Source organism: Apus apus, chromosome 3 (assembly GCF_020740795.1).
Source record: "Apus apus isolate bApuApu2 chromosome 3, bApuApu2.pri.cur, whole genome shotgun sequence".
NCBI classification, from domain to species: Eukaryota; Metazoa; Chordata; class Aves; order Apodiformes; family Apodidae; genus Apus; species Apus apus.
In genome coordinates, this window is record NC_067284.1 from 97,163,152 (window position 1) to 97,183,665 (window position 20,514).

Genomic DNA, 20,514 nt, shown 5'->3' on the forward strand with positions numbered 1-20,514 from the left:
ACAAAACAGTAATGTTGAAGGGATATCCTTTCTGATCACAGCTTCACCAAAGCACAGTAACCTGTATTACTTTACTTTTTTTTCCCATCCAGTCATGCCACAGTCCCACAGCACACTGTGACATTTTTGTTGTTTTTTCAATGCTGCTTAAATATGATTTCACAGCCAAGATAAAGTTCAAGAGATTAGAAACACTAGTAGTAACTAAAGGAAACACCTCAATGGATGGTTTCCCTGATTGAGAAAGACTTCAGGTTTTAATCTGGGTGTGCCTAAATGCATCTCCTCTAAAAGCTACCACTTGCATTCCATTTTCCTCCCAACACTTTTGTAACCTCCATAACTACATCAGTGCTCAGTACTATACTTGCCTGGTGGCACAGCTCCTCCCACTGTCTGTGCAGAAGCTCTATGCGCTCACTGAGGATTGAGATATCATCTGCGCTGATAGATATAGACAGGGTCTCCTTCAGCAGAGAGAGGTGTGCAAGGTCATCTGTCCATCCTTCAACTGCATTCTCTAACTCCTTAAAAGGAGTGCATAAGGGAAAAAGATCAGTTGGGTAACAAAAAATTGCATGTGTTAATGAAGAACAAATATAAGCATCATTATCCCACTGAATTAGTCGTAGCTTGAGACCCACCATTTCAAGCAGATTGTTTCAGCCACATATGTACCAATTTTTTCAGTTATGAGGGAGGTAACTCCCAAGTAGAGAATGACACATCAGCCCTCTACCAAGTAGTCACAAACTAATACTCTACTCAAATCTCTCTAACATTCAAAGGTATTTGTGAATTCCAAGCATTGGTTTGGACTTCTCTGTATTCGAAATATTTTCAAGTTATCATCTATTTCTAAACTGCAAAGAATATAGCATAAAAGTGCTGTCTAAGATACCCCACAGTAATCTCACCTCAAATAAAAAAATGCCAAAAAAAAGTTTAGATACCAATAGTTTAAGTTTGAAGTTGGAATTTCTATAGTAAAAGCACACCAGTATTTAGCACTTCTACAGTACTTTTCAGACCCTGTTCTGATCTTGCTTTGATCAGATCTGTATTTACCCAGCAGGATTTTCTTTAAAGTGAGATCACTCAGATATTATCCTGTGCAAATGTTACATGGATAGCTTCTTATGACAGGGATGCTGACTGGCTTGCATAGTCAGTAATTTGAGGCCTATTAACAATGGAATAAGTCACTGTGCAAAGGCAAGCAAAGGTCACAGAATCACACAGTGATAAGGGTTGGAAGGGACCTCTAAACATCTTCTAGTCCAATCCCTCTGCTAGAGCAGGATCACCTCCAGTAGATTACACAGGAACACATCCAGGCAGGTTTTGAATATCCTCAGAAAAGGAGATTCCACAACCTCTCTGGGCAGCCTGTTCCAGTGGTCTGTTACCCAAAGATGAGATATCAACAGAGAACAAGTGCTGTACCTTGCATCGAATCTGCTCAGTATGCAACTCATCATGGTGTTCTGGCAAAGGCTGAGAAAGCTTTTTTTTGAATGATCTGAGCTTCTCCAGGGAGTCTCCTATGCCCTTTTCACACTTTTCCCAGTCCTGTAGGCAAAATGTTTATTAGACTTCAATTCAGATTTGGATTATACTTGTGTTTATTTGCCTAACTAATCACTAAAGAGTGAAAACTTATTCATAATAATAACATGCCATGAACTTAATTAATAAAAATATGCCCTGAAATCCCTCTCTAAACAATATTCAAAGTCTCAAAGCCTGAGTCGTGTAGAACTGTGTCAAGTTTTTTTTTGTGTCTAGGTGTCTGTAGCAGAAGTACACAAACCAAAGCCTCCTGTTATTACAATGTTGTCTAGATCCAAGACCATCCTTTCAACAAAGCCTGTCCCTGCAAAAATTATTTTCCACTTCCTTTCTTGAATGTCTGTATTAAACACACCACTGTTTTCTGACAAAAACTCCATTCAGGGAGAAAAAAAAAAAAAAAGTACCTCAAATTCAAGTCAGATTAAAGTACCTGCACTATCTCCTCTAATTTATGATTCTAGCAGCTACACAAGCTTTAGCCTTTTTATACTTTCCAAAATTTTCAATGTGCCCAATGCAATCAAACCATACCAATTATTATGTTACAGTATGGTTTTACCTGCCTCACCTGCTTATTAATAGCCTATTAGAAAGGTACATAGACAGAAAGATCTCTGTCAACCCATAAAGAATGCCAGTTGTGATACCAGAAATTACAGAACTTGTTTCTCTTAGTATTCTCTTTCAATATATTCTTCTACCACTGTAATTGTATTTATCTTCTATTTTTTTCCAATCTATGTCAGTACTTCACTATCACCTTCAGGACAGAGAATTACAAACAACAGGTCTTGTGAAAAACCCCTGTCATTAGTGTCTTCTTTCTTCTGTCCTTAGTAAGTAATGTGACCTTACATGACATAGTCTGCAATGCTCTTAATGCAATACATACTCTTCTAAAATACTCTTGTGCTTCCCATTTGGTCAGAAGATCACTAAAAAGTCATATATTTAAGACCAATATAGCATAATTTAATGAAAGCTCAATATCTATGAGACAATTTAGGCAGTCTGCATTATTATTTCCCTATTACAGCACCTTCAAGCATTAACTTCAGTATTTTCATTGTGGGAGAATACCACAGAACCATTAGTCTCCCCAGATAACAGCTTTCATGATTAAAATTTCCTCACATAGTTCCCCTACTAGAAGCCAAGGTACAGCGAAGAGGACTTGAAAGAGGAAGAAAAATTCACTTATCTGAACTTTTAAAATATAATATTTCATTTTCTTGCACCACTTTACTTCTTGTGATTTACAAACAAAACTAGTGTCTGCAATTCTATTAGGTCTCTGAAATTATTCTAAAAGCACTTGGCCTATTCTATTAATATGCACAAGTCCATTTTTCATCACCTTGAAGAAGTAAAAGAGAAAAAAACAAACACTCCAAATTTAGATTCCAGGTCATTACCTTCAGTACTTAAGAGTGAAGTTAGCAGGCATTCTGGACATTGCTTACATCAAAATAAAGTTCAAGGCTCTCCCTTTTGCAACATCATGGAATTTTATCTAAACTAGCAAATACATAAGACACTGGAACGAAACACGGACTAATATACTATTAGGTAGATCTTGACATTGGCATATAGAGGGAATCAATACAGTAAGTATAAACATTAACCAGCACTGTGCAAAATAAAATACATTTTTGCTGTATGTTGAACATAGGACTGGAATATCCTTAATTGTCAGTGTTCTGAAAATATCAACTAAAATATATCAACTAACATACAAGCCTACTGTATTACTGCTCCTAATTTCAGAGGAGGTGAAATGAAATAAAGAGCTGATGTAGTGTGCATGCAATTCCTGTATTTGTGCTTATCCTTTGAGAACGCTTTTTTTCAACAGGGTTCAACAGTGAGAAACCATGAACTTATTGAAGAAGTACAGAAGAAACCACACACTTACTTTCAGTAGTAAAGCAAGCTGTTTCTTTTGTTGCTCCAGTTGGGTGCTGGCTATCTTCCAGTGCTCCTGAATTTCAGTAAGCTCTGTCTGCAGGGTTGCCTCAGCTCCACTGTCAGCAGAGAGTAGCAGTTGCTTCCCAGCTTCCACAGTGAGGATATAACTCCCCTGCTGCCTTAGAAGAACTTTCTCTTTAAGCTGAAAATATTGAGTCTTCTGTCACCTTTGTATTTTTACTCACAATTAGCAATTCACTATAATTCTTTCTCAACCCCATACTTTAATTGATTGCATACCTTGGCATAAGGAAAGCTACTGCTCAAATGCTTTACCTTAACCTTCTCACAATCATGTACTGCAGCAGACCTTGAGAAGATTTCTCCAAGGAGATAAAGACATGAAAGGCTTCTTTCTCCCCATTAGCATCAGTTTCTCAATTGCTCTTAAAGAGCAATAGTTCCCCTATAGCCTATTATGCTTATAAGCTTTATTATTATACGTATCTTCCAGCCAAACAGCTTGAGGACACCAACCTGCTAAATAGATACTGTTAACCTCACATGAAGTTGGACACCAAAGGTATCCTTTTGTGCTAGCTAGGATACACTTCTCAAACAGGACATGACTCTGTTTTTCAAGATGGTTTCAGTGCGATGTTAGCTACAAAGCAAATACAGAAGCAAACAAAGCTCTGGAGAGAGGGCCCAGTAAATTCTCTGTTGCCTGCTCTTTAAGTCCACCTTCATTTCCATCACACTGCTGCTTCTGAGGCTGAGTTCCAACGAAGAACTAGCATCCAGTACTGCTTTCTGCAAACCAGTCTGATTCTAATACATTTTAAAGAATGTTTAAATGATGAAGGCTGTAAAAAGGTGAGGATTTTTGCCTCTTTCTTCAAACACACTGGACGTACCTGTACTTCATCCAGTAGTGCTCTGGCTTGCTGCAGTGGGATAGGAACATTGCCGAGCCCACTCACAGGCTGACAGGATATTTCCAGCAGCCACTTGCGTAGCTTCTCTGCCATCTCCCTATAGCGCTGCCACTGGTAAATCTGGCTGTCAATGATCCCCCTCCTCTGCTGTGCCCGGCGAATTACTCCTTGCCATTGATTACTTAGAAGAGTCAGCTTCAGATTAAATTCATCCCTGTTGTAAATAGATAAATAAATAAATAAATAAATAAAAAAAAATACATAGTAACCTTCAGACTTTGATCTGTTGGCTTAATGAAATAAACTGAAGGGAAAAGGAGTATGTTTTCTGGCTGTCAGTTAGGAAACACTAGGAAAAAAACACCAAAATCCCATGATAGCTGACTGAGAATAAGAACTTTATATTTCATGTACTGGGACAATCACTGGGCCCCAATTATTGAGACCTTAAAAAACCCAAGCCTTTAAGGCACAAAACTCTTCTGCGTTTATTTCTGGGGGATGTCAGAAAATACACAGGCTTTGCCAGTTCAGCTTAGCCAAGTTCATAGTAAATCTCAGATTTCACAGTTCACCCCCAGATTTACTACTGAGCTCAAAGCAGGCATAAGACATACACAGAATGAAGAAAATTCTCATATTCAAATAAACAGTTTGTCTCATTTTAGGAGACAATGCATATGCACAAGTGGAAAGTCTTTCACTAATTTTACTTCAATCATAAGCATTTAAAAGAAAATCCCAGAGAGCTATTAATTCCTTTTCCATCACATTTAGGATGCAGGTGTTCTTATAAAGCAGAATGGAATCGTCTTGGTAGAGCGAAGTCCCCAGCTAGCATAAATTAAGAGTAAGTCACTAAGTCTGTCAGACTCCTTTGGTAAAAGGGATATTTTGAAAGTATATCACAATACGCATATATGTAACATGCTTGGTAACCCAAGACAAATCTTTGTCAGAGAAGGAACTTCAAGGCTGTCATATTCCCAAATGCATTCACACATTCACATACCCCTCAGCATCCTAAAGAACACTGTCATATTAAGAACTGGCTAATTAATACCTTAACCTTAGCTATAGTAACTTCCACCTTGGAAGAGCACCGTCTGAACACTGACATCTGCTGTCTTCTCTGTTTGGAAGTCCCCCACTAGTCTAAGTATTACTTCCCACAACCAGCAGCAGCAATAACACAGGAATGTCTACCTGTCATCCACCCGTCCTTGATCTAGGAGGTGCTGACCATCAGAGATAATTGAATGCAAAATCTGCTGGCGGCTGAACATCTCTGCCTGGAATAGCTGTTGTACAGGAGACAAGGATGTTAAAACAAGATCTTTCAGTGATAAGCTATTTCTAAGTGAGGCCACTGAGGTAGCTGGGGTCCTCTGGCTAAATGCCAGCAAAGTTATGGGTAAGCACCGGAAAGCTGATGGCAGAGCTGGAGGCATTTCAATATCCATTCTGCAAATGCATGTGGAAACAGATTATGTTCTCATTATCTTAAAAAATACTAAGAAAAACAATCTGAAAATTCATCTCAAGAAGTTAGATTTGACCCTTTAAGCTGCAGGGAGTGGGAGGAAATTCTTCATTAGTACCAAGGGGCACTGCAATGAACATACAGTATTGAATACATTTGGATTGCATAAAGTGTCAAAAAGCTTTAGGTAAAAAAAAAAAAAAGGGGGGGGGGGGTGTTTACAACATCTAAATTCTGAGATGATTTTAAGTTGTAATAAAAAAGCTTCAACAGAATGTCTGAGTAACACTCAACTGAGCTAACTGCTCAGATCAAGGTTTCGGGAGAGAATTAAGCTGCAGACTAAAGACAATTGAATGCAAGAAGATTGCCATTAACCTCTTTCAAAAAATTATAGCTATGACTGGACTAAACAACAGTAGGAAATTATCCACTTAGACAATAATGCCTTCTGGACATTCAAATCTCAAAACCCTGAGATGCCTCAATTTACAAGGACATGGTCCATTTAATGTTGGCAGCACTGAGAGGAAACAAAACAGATGACATTCGTGAAAGCAAAGCCATTTAAATGCTAAAGTAAATGTATGTTAAAGTAAGCAAAAAGAGTTATGAATTACTTTCAGCTATCAGACATTCATCCAAACACTATTCTGTGAGATGCAAGGCAAGGGAGGGGAAGGACATGACTTGCCCTATGATCTGGCCTGAGTCTGTGGGTAGGTCAGATGAAAAAGTTGTGGGAACTGAAACTACTGTGGCCACATGGGAGCTTTGGTCTGAAAATGGACTTGTCTTGTTTGATCTTTACCAGGATTCTTGGCAGTAACAATATGGGTGGAGAAAAAAATGCACATCACTTGCCTTTACTGAAGAATCATAAATGCAACCTCTAGTATAAACTCTGCATCAGGTTTTTCTTGCAGCAAAAGCTGGGCTAGATTTTAATTTGTTACTAACAGACAAATAATTCCAGTACACACCAAAGATCAAACCAGTTTGTTCTCAAAGGAAATGTTACTAAATGGAGGCCCCATATAACTCAATATTTGACTGAAAAGCCTTCCTTTAACATGCTCTCCAGATGCTGTATATGTTGACAATTTAAAAGCAAATAAACAAAATCTGAATAAACTGAAATAACAGAGATTTTCTCCAGATAGGACTGAAGACGAAGAGCTAAACTGCATGGGGAAAGTTAAGTTTTATGGGAAGACCAATGAAAACTCTCATTTCCTTGGTACAAATCAATCTGAAGTAGACTGATTGTAGAGGACAAGGACTCATAGGTATACTGATACATAGGTATGCAGACAAATGCAGACAGATACTCAAGTCCTTCCCCAAACTGGGTATTATTGACATATTTGCATGCTTCTAAGTCAAGATATCCTCAGACAGTGCAGGCAAATGTAACTAAATTAAAGGCTTACTACTGTATTAGCCCACAAAAGAATGTGCAATCAATAAATAGTAGGTGTTGTAGTTATGTATAAATACACATGATGACTTGCCTCATGTGCCCTTTGTTGCTCTAAAAGGCTCTCGTAGTTTCCTGAAATCTCTGCCGCCAGCTTCTGCTCAGTCTGGACTAATAAATCCATCCAAGTCTCACATTTCTCCAAGAAGGTCTGCTGCTGCAGCATGAAAGACTGCAGCTTACTGAAATAAAGAAAAATGGATTCAGGTAAGGTCTCTGCCTCTCACACACAGTGTTAAGAGCCTTGAAATAACTTTTCCAGCAGAAATCCAAATCAGATGGGAAGACTTTTCCCACTCAGCTGCCTCATTCAATTTATTTACTCAACACTAAAAAGTAGCAGTCTTCCTCATTTCTAATCTAATATTTACTTAGAAATACACTAAAGAAAAGGAGATTTGGTTAATTAAATATCTGAGATGTCTTCTATATTCTGCAAAAGGTATACTTTCTAGCTGTTGTAATCTAAGAAAACTGTACAACAATCTTTAACTATCCCCACCTGAATCTCTCCATAGTCTGAGATGAGATCAGAGACCACTGTCTGTTCAGGTTCTGCATCCTTTTGACTTCTTTGTCATTCAGGGGAAGCCTGTAGCCCAGCTCATTAAGACGGTCCAAATCTGGTGCCATGCTGCTGAATTTCAACATCTGACTCTGCAACAAACAATAAAAGTGCTAACTAGGAAGTTCAGTAATTACTCATACAGATGGGAAAATGGCCTTGGTTGCCACCAAGTAGCACGCAATCCCTGTACCAGAGAAAATTGGCATTTCCAGTGTTCAGCTTCTAGACCTCCACAGGAGAAGACTTAGATTAATGTTTAAATGTCCACAAAGAAGTAAACTCAAATTGCACTGAAGTGTTTTGCTGAACTGGGCATTTACCACCCAGAGCTGCAAAAGTGCGCTAGTGTTTTAAGCCATCTCTTCATATTGTGAAAAAAGCTAGTATTGTCCTTTTTTCTTAGCTTGAATGCTAGGCTGGAAAATTCTCACTGAAATAATTCAACATTTTAATTTTTATTTTGTTTTGCATCACAGAAATACTTAATTCCCTACATTAGGAAAATGTCCTGTTTTTCAGCATGACCAAAGTAGAATTGTGTGTAAAGTTAATCTCAACTGAAAAATAATAGATTAAAATAACAAAAACAGCCTAGATACCAAAGTTTGTCAACTTCCTATCAGACCCTCTGGAAGACAAATGAAAAAAAGAAGCCCTACAAAAACAAAACATGAAAGAATTCAAATGAAGATCACACAGTACACAGTATGAATGTTTTTTCAGGATATCAAGATACCCAAAATGAATAGATGACTTCATCCCTAAGCTAAACACCATTGCGACAGGAATTGCAGAAATACAAAAAAGTCAACAGAAAATAAGATGAAGGGAATCTCCAAAAACAAGGAAAAATTTCCATTCCCATTTTGATTTGATATTATTTCATGCTAAAGGTTTTGCCTGGCCTTTTCTTCTTTACCCAGGGGCAGAGTAACATAGATAATCACTCCCTGACTGCCATCAAATTTCTAACTTCTCAGTCTTACACTTTTCATGAATGACAGTCCTTCAATATCTATATAGAATGCATGTATGATAATTGTGCATACCCTGGGCTACAAACATTCAGCCTTACAGAAAAAAAATAAAAATCAATGCCTTCTGAATTTGTCACCTTGAGTTCCTCCATTCTACTCTGTATTGCTGAGAGATCAGTTGAGTGATTGGGATCCTGCCCTTTCAGTATTTCTTCTGCTTCTGTTATCCAGGCCTCAAGGACTTGCAGGTTCTTGGCAAAGGTTTGATAGTCCAGCACTCCAGCCTTGAACAGAAAAGGACCCACAGTTTAGGAATTTCAGGAACCTACCATCCATACTGACATTACACTCCCCGTTATTCTCATTTTAGGTCTCCAAACAGCTATATAGGTTAGGAGCGATTGTAACTGCTGCTCTGCTCACAGACTGTGGAATTATTGTGAGGTTTTTTTAGGTTAGAAGAGATGATTTTTGATCATAGCAATAAGGCAACACAACAATAAGACAAAGGAATATAAATATCTCCTTGTCTTGAAATAGATAACCTTCTCTAGTTTCCTTTTATGAAAATAACACTTTCATTTAATATACTGTCAGCAGAGAGAACTGCCAGTTGTTATTATTGCAATTTAAAATTAAAAACTTGGCTGCTACCTTTGTTGCTTTCTCACCCATATACTTTCCTGTGGAACATATTCTGCCACCCATGTTTTGCTCCTTAGTCCATGGTGACATAAGCAATTAGCAACATCTACTGAATAGGCTTTGACACAAATGATAGGTATCAGTCTGGTCACTGATACTAATAGGAACTGTAAAAATCAGTTCTACCCACTTATTCAGAATCTCTCATTTGTTTTACAGCTGAAGAATCAGCTGGGAAAAGAGGTTGTCCTCAGAGCTACAGTAGCTGTGGATCCAGCTGTTAGCACTATTGCTGTCCCAAGCAAGGTGCCCTTGGCATTCCACATAACACACTTTATCATCCATGAGTTTTGCTATCCTCTTCCCAGAATTTGGACTTTCTTACAAGGTTTCTGTGCTGGACTTGAGCACATTTTCGATTCTCAGTTTTGTCTTCCAGGGAAATTGCTGATAAAAAGGTAACGCTGCTCTCTTTTTCCCAGGCAGTTTCAGCTAATTTATGGGTTTTCAGGCACCATAGGATGATCAGATTCAAGGACTGAGAACACTCTCTGTATACCTGAAGTACAGCTTGTTGCTTGCAGAGAGCATGTTCTAGGGTTGACAGATTCTGGTTCAGAGAAAGATTGTCAGACTGTATAGCAGCTGCTGCTGAAGGCTCCACCCGGCTTTTTAACTCCTCTCCCAGTTCTTGAAGAACAAGCAGTGACTCTTGTGCTGCCTTCAAACCAGTGAGTACATCCTGTGGTGAAACATTGAATAAAGGCAGTTAATCTGACACTCTGCTGCTGTCATCCTCAACCTGGAGGATTAAAGAAGGAGCAAAATGGCTGAACTCCACCACTATATGAAAAACTTCTATTTACTACTGTATTTCAAAGCCAAAATGTCCACTCACACCCTGTATGAAAAGGAAATGATGTGCAGAATAAAAAAAAAAATATGTCAAAGTACCAGTACACAAATGAAATGCTCAGCTACATTTGAGCAAGCCTGAGTTACTAATGAGGCAATACTTGTTGAAATAAACCTTTTGAATTTGCTAACGTGCTGGTCCTAAGCAGTTGAAGCCGTTACTGTGGGTTGATTCAGGTCTGACTAGACCTTTTTTTTCCTGCTATGAATTACCAGAAGGAATAAAAAAAAAAAAATTTGTAAATGGCCTAACATAATGGCTAAATAATGGGATATGAGGAAATGAAGGAACTTTTGAAACTGAACAATTTGAATGGACAGCCCAGATGACTATGGCAGCCTATGTTCAAAAAGCTCATTAGTATATTAGCTTTTCTCCTTGCAATTGTTTTGCTAACACTAAGATAATGAACATTTTAAATTTTTATCAATGACACTTAACATTAATGTCAACTCAAAAGAATCCAAATGTAACCACAGATAGGAGATGAACCATTCTGCTGCCTTGAGATACAGCCTTTAAAAAAGCAAGAATCTCAGAATTTCAGAGTGAATGGTGTCCTTCCATAAAGAAGGAAAAAGACATCCCCAGAACACACACCGTGTATTTTTATTCAGGTAAAGTGAACAGCCTTGTCTGGTGGGAATACAGTCAAAGGATCTTGTGTTTCTTTCCATTATAAGGAACTCAATAAACTTGGTAAGCAAGAATCCCTTTAAGTAAGATGGGACTTAAGGCTGAATCAAATGATACCATTTATCCACCTTCTCCAGAGAGATGACTTCAGATGTAAGCCTCAGAAACAACATCACAAAAGTAATGAGGAATCACATGAAAAGCATGAGAAAATTATGAGATTTGGGTAGCAGATATAAAGCTGTCTCTTCTGTGCCTGAGATGCTTCATTAAAAAGAAATGTATTTGTATACAGGTTTCCAATACACCAAGTGTAGAGCCTCTTGTGGTTTTTAGCCCACCAAGTTGTGAAAAACTGTAAAACTTAACTGAACATACATTGCAGTCCTGAATCCAATTAGTAACTTCATCATCAGCAATGTCTTTGCTGGTAGCAGTCTTTAGGAGCTCATTGGTCTGGTGTTCCCGCTGACAGACTGTGGCAGAGCACTGCTGGTAACAGTCATTGTACCTCTGCCACAGCTGAAGGAGGCCCTTACTGGCACGCAGCCGCTCTGCAATCTCCTGCAGAAGGTTGTTCCACCTGGTAAAGAGATTGGATGAATGATCTAAGTCTGGGAGTCCACAAGAACTATCCCTACCCCTCTCCCTCTCTGCTGTTTCCCATGGTCTTTTGGCTTTCAAGTAATTTGGTAATTATCAGGATCTTGTCACAGCAGGTCTGAGCTGTGCATATTAATACCTGAGGTCAGAGCTGGAATGCACTTTTTGAAGTCAACCTCCTGCTATTTCCACCTAGCACACTCTTGTTCACTGCACAGAGCATCTGTGACTGACAATGAACCGCCAGTATCAGAGTCTTGCAAGGGCCCAAGAGGCCTAAAACAGGTGTAAACAGGAAACCATTTCTTCTGCTGCAATTTCCTCCCAAACTCTGACAGAACAGTTGATGTTATAAAGCTCTGTGTAACTCCCTTCTAAAATACTCCCAGATGTAATAAAACTTTATATCTTTATTATCCAATTAAATATCTAATCCCTCTTTGAATTATTGGCTCTGTTTGCAATCAGAAACATATACTTTCTCAAAAGTGCTGTTATTTATCAAGCTTCCTCATTATTTTCTTACTAAAGGAGATCACAATATTTTTTAATGATTAGTATATGATAAAACTGGTGAAGTGAAAACTCCACCACTCTTAATTGCCAATATAAAACCCTACAATATCTTTTTTGAAATGGGGTGAGTACACTTCCAGAGTCTACAGTGGGATGGACCGCAGATTAAAGCAAATTTGGTATGATTGTGTTTTCAAAAAAACCCCAACTTTCCACTAAACATGTTTTTGCTTTTGGATCCTGCCTTTCTGTAGCTTCTCCGAGTAATCCCGTACACTGATTCAGGCCTGGATTGAAAACAGGGGAAGCTGTTTGCCAAGCTACCAGTGAAGGCTTGGACCTTCTTGCCTATCGTGCCCTTCCTTCAACCTAGAAGCATCAACCAAAAATCTGAGGAACCTGGTGCATACACAGCAAACAATATTTCCAGATGGGCTTTTTTGCATTTTAAGTGCAGTACTATTTTCCAACATCATATTTATGAGTCTTGGTTGGCAGCCATGCATCCAGCAGAACTACAGACAGTAATGTCCAAGTGCCTTGCTGGAGAAAGCAATGTTCCATTTATTAGTAGTAGCAAATGAGGCAGTTCTGATCCAGCCTTTGGCAAAATGTATAACCCCTCCTGCCCCCCACAAGGTCCCCAAACACCCCAAACCATAAAATAATAAAATATAATGAAAATAGAAATGGTGAAAAACTGGGTCTATGGGATAAATGCAAATTCACCACTATAAGTAAAGCTCAACACACAGACATTTTCTACCTCATATTCATTTCTTTCAATGTGTTGGTAAGTGTTTCAGTCACTGGTGGGTGACATTCTTTCAACAACTGATTGGTCACAGAACCAAATTTCTGTAAGCTGTTTTCTTGCTTCTCCAGTTGATCTTGTAGGCTCTAAAACATGGGAGAGTAAGGAAAAAAAACCCCACAAACAAAAAACATGAGGTATTATAATTGCATGATGTAGAAATGTTTGAAAAAAGTATGTATCAATTACATCATACTGGTTGTGAGTGCAAAACATGATTTCATGTGTGTTTCATCTAAATTGAAGGTTGTTTAATATAAAGACTGTTAGATTAATTTGATTAAATATCAAGGTGAAACAAAAAGTAAATTTTAACCTAATATTTTTTTCAGAATGTAAAAATCCTGCAAAAAAATATTCTAAACAAGTATTCTTGCACAAAAGTGCGAGAAAGAAGTGCATGAAAATACTGCAGAAATTATAATCTAACTGATGGAAGAAAATAAATAACATTTTCCTGTTTAGAATGAAACAAAAAAAAAGAAACAGCACCAAAAATCTTTATTCTGAAAATAAGGTTCTTGATCTTTCACTTGTCAGTTTGAAGCACTGCTGGCAGGGAAAATGCTCCTTTTTTAAAACCTGAAATATTTTTATGCATATTATTACAGTTTGGAAACCCCAGCAAATCTCAAACTGATTGAACTTCATAATCAAAATCTTAATAAGTAAAAAAAGTTTCTGTGCCTGTTGTCTTACTGGCTCCTCCCCTCTGACATACAAAAAGAATGAAAACAGAAGAGAAGCTGTAAAGTGATTAATGGATGCTTTTTCAATCTTGGTTTGAAAAATGCTGTTCATGCTTAGCGTATTTGCCTTTATATCTGTCTGGACTTCAAATGACACAAAATACTTAAATAACAATGTAAAATTAAATTTGCTGGCAAATACTAACAACACAAGTTCTTCTTACTCGAAGCATCTGGAAATGTTTGCATAATTATTTTTCATTCCAAAGACAAAAAATGTCTTTGAAAAACAAAAAGGTTATTCTATATGATAGAATAACAATATTAGTATTTTTACATTTAATTCCTTAAATTAATGTATTTCAATTAATTTATAATTTTATAACAGGAGTCTCATTGTATTTTATGCTTTCCTTACAGCGGAAAACATGTGAGTATCTCAGCTTTTGGAACATCATTTTCTTTGATCTTCAATTTACTGCAACCACAGTGTTGAGGTGAGGGGAAAGGTTTAAAATGTGATCTCAACATGTACCCGTAGCTCAGAAGCCTCACAAGGCAGAGTGAGAAATTTTAGTTCCACTAGTCACCAGCATGATTTTAAAATTTTTAACTATGTGACAGTACAGCTCAAAATTTAAATAACAGCATAATAAAACTAAAAAGAAAACAACAATCACAATTTCATTTTTCTGCAAAATGAAAAATGCAATGGTTATTTGATAATGTGTTCTCTTAACATTGTGTGATTTGAACAGGCCAGAGTGCTTGTATTTCCATTTCTTATGAACCAAAATCTATAGTTATCTGCATCCATGCAATGAGGACAATTTTAATCCTTAAATCCACCCTTAGTATGTCAAGAAGCATGGTATTCTTTTCACCTGAAGGTTGTCAACTTGGACTTTCACAGCTTCCAAAGAACCAGTGAGAAGATAAAAACGGGACAAAGAATATCTGGCTTCAGTCAGGTAACTATTCAGTTCGTCATAAGCCACTTTGTAAATGCTCCACTGATCAAGGACAGATTGCAACAATATCTGCAGTCGGCTAACCTAGAAGGAAGAAAAAGAAGAGTAAATTAAAAGCACTGAAGATATTTGGCTTTTGTTTAAATTATTTCCTTCCTTTTGATCTCAGCTACTGATGCTGGATGGCAGAGACTGAGAAGGTATCAAGTCCATTCTACTTTGGCCCAAAGCAGGATCAAGAGAAATTGCTTAGGACTATGAAACAATGCATTGCATTGGCAAGTCAGTCTATGAAAGTCAGCAGAGAGGCTAGCACTAGCCCACTGCATTATTCCTGAGAAGGCAGATTGATGTTATCAAGCTTGGGTTTATGACAATTAATGCTGATCTTTTCCTTATTCTGTGAGACCTGTGTGCTTGAAAAGGTAGTTCCTTCCAGGTCTTTTGGTACTTTTCCACTAAATATCATCAAGCATCTAAAAAGTTGAAATTACCAGAATTAAAAGCATTCTTGATTATAGGAAATATTATACCCATTTTATGTGGAGTGTACACACAGAAAGGTGGGGATGAATGGAAGCAGGGACACAATTCAGAATCTCTTCCCCTACAATATAGAAGAAATCCACTAGCTGTAATCTGCTAATTCTCCTTCTCCTCCATGCCCTGTGATTCTTTTACCGTGTGATCCAAACTGGCCCAGGAATGATTTATTTCTTGCAGTGTATTCATAACAGCTGAAGAGACTTCTTCCTTCTTGTTCTGTATCAAAGACAGACCACTCTGTTCTACATTTTCTACTTCTTTTTCCTTTGTTCTTATTGATTCTTCTAATTCCTGAAAAGAAAATGAAGATACCTGAGTATTTTTATTTAATTGGATAGATAATCCCTGAGATAGAAAAGATGTCCATAAGCTCCTTATTTAAAAAATAGGAAAGTCACACTTCCATACTTTGGCTTTCTATTCTCAAGAGCAATTCATCAGCAATTTTATTTAATATTTTGTGTTCCCTTTAGAGCATAGTTGTTTGTCTGTAATTTAAGTAGAAGCATGTCCTCTACATTAAACTTCTGTGTAATCTTCTGTTTTCATGTAAGAATGCAAAGCTCATTAAAAATAGGACAGGAGTTTAAATACATGGGAAAATTGCTGTGTATCTTAGTTTGTTCTGGAACACTAGTAAAAAGCTGGCCTAAGCCTCTGGAAGAAAAAAAAAAAAAATTGCCACCAAGGGAAAAAGACAAAATAACTTCCTAGGGAAAGATGTCAATTTTCCATGCACTCCACATGAAGAGGAATCTTTATTCCTTTGCCAGGTTGCAGCAAAGTCCCTTGTCCGAGGACAGTGAGCCTTCCCCTACAAGTTCATTGGAGTCCAGCCAATGACAACAAGCAACAGACTTCAGGAATTCTTCTTATTGCCTCCTCAAGGCTGCATGTCTTAGGGAAGCATTAATGACCTCAATAGCATTTTGCTCTGCTCAGTGTTCCACACATTAACCCAAGAAAATGGGAAGAAAATGAACAGTGGGCATGAAAACAAATGAAGAAAACAGAGCTGAGTACATAAGCACTTAGGCCATGACTTGTTTTGCTGCTTCAGGCAAATTTAAGATTTAAGATGACCCTAGACTGGACATGGAAATGCTGATTCAAAGTTTGCCAGTTTTACCGTTTTATGAATAATCAAAGTGCAGAAGCTCTGGTATGTAACATTTGCTACTCACAAAGCCTGTGATCTTCCTCATGCCTCGATAGCATGGGAATGAAGAACAAAATGAAGGAGAGACAAGAAGACTTGGTGATCACCTCTGAGTCATATAGCATGCTTTCATAAGCTCATTCCTAGCCAGGAAAGCAATCTATATAATTTCATGGCACAGTGCAGGGAGACCCAAGAAAGTCCTACAGTGGTCTGTCATATATATATATATATATATATATACACACACACTTTTTCAAACTTCTATCAACTACCTTGTTCCAGACTACAACCTTGGAGTAATACTTTTTTTTTTTTTTTTTTCAACCAGGTGACACCAAAGCAACACCTCTAAGTTGTACATAAAGTGGATTATAATTCTACAAAAGATATTTCAGTTTGTACAAGGTCACCCCAAAATTCAGAATCCAGAACAGACAAAAGTTTCAAATGCCAAGAATAGCAAATATTTCTTTTTCTCTGTGAAAAAGGTTTTCTTATTACTTATTTTCACCTCATAACTGAATTAAAGACATTACTGTTTCTGATCTGCGATGGGAAAAGATAGTTGCCTCCACTTATTAATATCACATTATGCAGCAACTAACATTGGTTAATAAATAAACTGCAGCTTTTGTATTAATTGAACTGGATATCTGGGAGTGTCTGTTACAGTTACTCTTTTAACAATTCTGATCAAAGCCTTGCCATTCATAACTGACTCCCCAAGTGTACTTGCTAACTTCCCTGACCAAAAGGAACCATAATGGTGATAAATCAGATTCAGCTTTGAACTCCAGCCAAGCACAGGCTGCCAATTATGTCAGGCTATGCTAAATTACCCTTGCTTCAGTCATATGGGCTTATTGTGCTGACACCATAAAAATAACAGCATTGAAAGTAAGCACTGCAACCAGTTTGAAAACTGGTTAAAAACTTCAGAAAAAAACTGACTTCAAACTTATCTGACCTAAATAACTATCTACCATTACAGGAATTAAGATGGGTTTAATACACTGGTGAATACAGACTAAATTCTCCTATGCATTTCATTTGAATAGATTTACAGTTTTTCTGTTTGTGAAGATTTAAAAGCTGGATCATAGTCATCCAATTAATTAAATGCATGCAGGAAAGACAATCAAATCAAGATAAACATGTTTCCTCTTTTTTTTTTCAGGGGATGAGAGTAACAACATTTTGGGCATGTTGTTGTCCTGACAGAGTTTAATTACACTTTTGATCTGTTCATTAGTGTCTAACAGAACAAGATACTTTTGAGCAAAAATTGCCTGATGTCTGATATCATGCCTTGTTTACACATTTAGAAAAATCTGTTTCGCTGATAGACCTGTAAGTTTGAACTGTAGTCTGACCGCTCCAGAAACAAGCTTCTAACTACTTAAATATGTACTATTCTGAGTAAGACATTCAAAGTCAACTGATGCCCTATTCACTGCTGAGTAGTCCTTGTATGAATTTTGCATGACACACTGAGGTGTTTCTGAACTTATGGACATCATGTATATGTGAGCATTGCTCCATCCCATCTTTGCCCATTGTAATCATGCTTCAGGCTTCTGAAAGCAAAAGGAATCCAGCACTATTTCCTTCTCTGGATAGCTGAATATTTGAAAAACTTTGATTCCTAACACATTTGTAATAGAAGCATATAACCTCCTTGGATTCTAGTATTGTTTTTTTAACAGTCAGGTGGAATACATCAGACGGAAAAAGAACAAAAAGGGGGCGCGCAAAGGAGAGGTAGTGATGAGGAAGGCAAAAACCCAGTTTCTAAACACTCAAGCATGGTGTTTATGACATCAGGGTCCATAAGACTGGCTAAATAAGAAGGGGAATATATTCCTTTGATGATCTTTCTAGTATACCTGGTAGGCTTGGAAATGTCCATGCTTTAATATACAATGCAAAAAGAACAATGAAGTTGGTTGCTTTTAAAGATATTTGGGACATTATGGTTCCTTCCTCGTTTCTTATTGCTTTCACTTTAGGACTGAAATGTCTCTCTCACTAAAGAGGAGTTCTGTCACTGACATAAAGATTTCATATGGCTGTATCATATGTGGTTTCTAACTTGGAAATAGAATATTGTTATTTATAAAGGGACATACCTGACAGTCTTTCAAAGCATTCTGTACTGAAGCCTGGTCTCCAATTTTCTGTTGCTGTTTCAATTTCTTCTCTTGGGTTTCAAACCAAGTTTTTAGGCACTGGACATTATTTTCATATTCTGCCCAGGATTCCTGCAGACTTTCCAACAGCTGGATCTGCAAAGAAATATGAATATATACTTTTTCATACAAATACCTTTATTTTTGGGTTAATTAAATAACTCAGTGAAGTCCAGTAACTTCTCAGAATGTATGCATTCAAATTGAAATCTATCTGCTATTTGTAAAAGAGCTCATAGTAAAAAAAAACCCTGCTTTATTAATAAATAATTTTATAGAGATAACATATTAAAACATTATGACACATTGAAAGAAGCTAACATTTTTGCAAAACATATTTATAAGTGGAAGTCTTTTCAGAGATCAAAGACCTCAGGACTTCCCAAACAAACATGTATTTTATATTCCTTGCTTAAACTGTGTAAAGTAGATGAAGATTTATAGTATCTCCTTTGTCAACTGACTGCTTTAAAGTTATTTAGATATTTTCGACTGTTCTAGGTGTTACTCAATGGCAAATGATACAGCACTTCTGTTCTTAAAAAAAAGCCTGAAAACGCAACAACAAAAAACCCAAAGCAGACTTTGAAAACAGCAGCACTGCCATAAAAGTATTCACACTGTTTAAGACAAACTCCACTTGTGGGAATGAATTATCTCAAATTAGAACTGCTTGAGGATGTGATGGGCAATAGCAGCCTTGGTGACAGTGACAACGAGACAGTTGTGAATGAAGTAAGGAAAGCAAGTAGCTGACTAAAGATTCTTGCAATAACAGACTTCAGTTTGTTCACTGAAGCGTGATCTCATGGGAAGTTATTCTGAAGGATAAAGGAGTCCAGGAAACTCACTGATCTTCAAGGATAACTTCCTCAAGTCACAAAAAAGACAAATCCACAGAAAGTGGATTGCAAAGAATGGGCCTAGAAGCATAGCCTGTGCATACAGGGCTGATGTTAGGGAAGCATAACCTTGGCTGGAACTAACTAGGGAGGGACAAAATAGGAGAGGCTAGATTCATTCAGCCTGGGGAGAAGGCAAAGGAAGCACCTCATTGTGCTGTCCACTTAGAGGAGCTATAGGGAATATGGAGGCAGACTGCTCATTAGCAGGAGAAGAAAGGAGAGATAACAATAACAAGTTGCATGGCACCGGGCTGCCCAGAGAGGTAGTGCCATCTGTCCTTGGAGATTTTCAAAACTCGGCTAAATCCCTACGCAATCTGACCTAACCGAGCAGGGGGTTGGACTAGATGACCTGAAGAGGCTTCCAATCGTTATTATCTTATAGTTCAATGTATTTTGAAAGTTCGCTACAGAGCAGCTAGGTTTTTCTTTACCTTTTCTGTTATCAGGCCTTGCAGGATTTGCCAACGTCTGTTCATTGCTCCAAGTTGTTCTGCAAAATCAGTTTTGTCGCTGCGTTTACTTTCAACATCCTGGCTGCTAATTTGTAGAACTGATTGGTTCACAAAGTCTACCATCAATTGTTTGCAATTTAAATCTATCTTGAAACCCTGGTAGAAAAGAAGGGAGTAAGAAATCCAAAACATAAGTACCATAATGTCTTACCTTCCTGCAAAAGAGAGGAAAAATGTTAACAAATTACAGCAAATTTAGCTAAAAGGTATTTTAGCAGTTGAACAGCAATTAGAAGTACTGCTATTTTTCCATAAATATTCATAAAATAATCATACATTGCCTTCTTCCCTACCCTTGCTCCCCAAAGAATAACAATAATAATAAAAAAAAAATCAGTAAAATTATTGATAGTGGTCTTAAGGATCAGATTTAAGAAAAAATTGATACATATTAATTTTTCCCCCACCTTATTTAGACTTAAAGTTTTTAATACAAAACCAGATAAGATGCAAAATATTCTTACAGAAAAAAAAAAAA

General features: G+C 37.4%; 1 protein-coding gene across 2 annotated transcripts in view; it reads right to left on the bottom strand.

The window, feature by feature from the left end:
* The window catches only part of SYNE1 (spectrin repeat containing nuclear envelope protein 1), a 295,834-nt gene that overhangs the window by 41,127 nt on the left and 234,193 nt on the right, over positions 1-20,514 (bottom strand). For both annotated transcript variants that reach the window (XM_051615569.1, XM_051615566.1), the window contains 15 exons: positions 19,956-20,132; positions 18,557-18,712; positions 15,401-15,556; positions 14,633-14,803; positions 13,012-13,145; positions 11,505-11,709; positions 10,134-10,316; positions 9,067-9,213; positions 7,887-8,041; positions 7,419-7,566; positions 5,628-5,722; positions 4,401-4,635; positions 3,491-3,685; positions 1,447-1,572; positions 372-527 (listed from right to left, as the gene is read on the bottom strand). In XM_051615569.1, the coding sequence (XP_051471529.1) occupies positions 372-527; positions 1,447-1,572; positions 3,491-3,685; positions 4,401-4,635; positions 5,628-5,722; positions 7,419-7,566; positions 7,887-8,041; positions 9,067-9,213; positions 10,134-10,316; positions 11,505-11,709; positions 13,012-13,145; positions 14,633-14,803; positions 15,401-15,556; positions 18,557-18,712; positions 19,956-20,132 (2,439 nt within the window). The remainder of the gene's footprint in view (positions 1-371; positions 528-1,446; positions 1,573-3,490; positions 3,686-4,400; positions 4,636-5,627; positions 5,723-7,418; positions 7,567-7,886; positions 8,042-9,066; positions 9,214-10,133; positions 10,317-11,504; positions 11,710-13,011; positions 13,146-14,632; positions 14,804-15,400; positions 15,557-18,556; positions 18,713-19,955; positions 20,133-20,514) is intronic.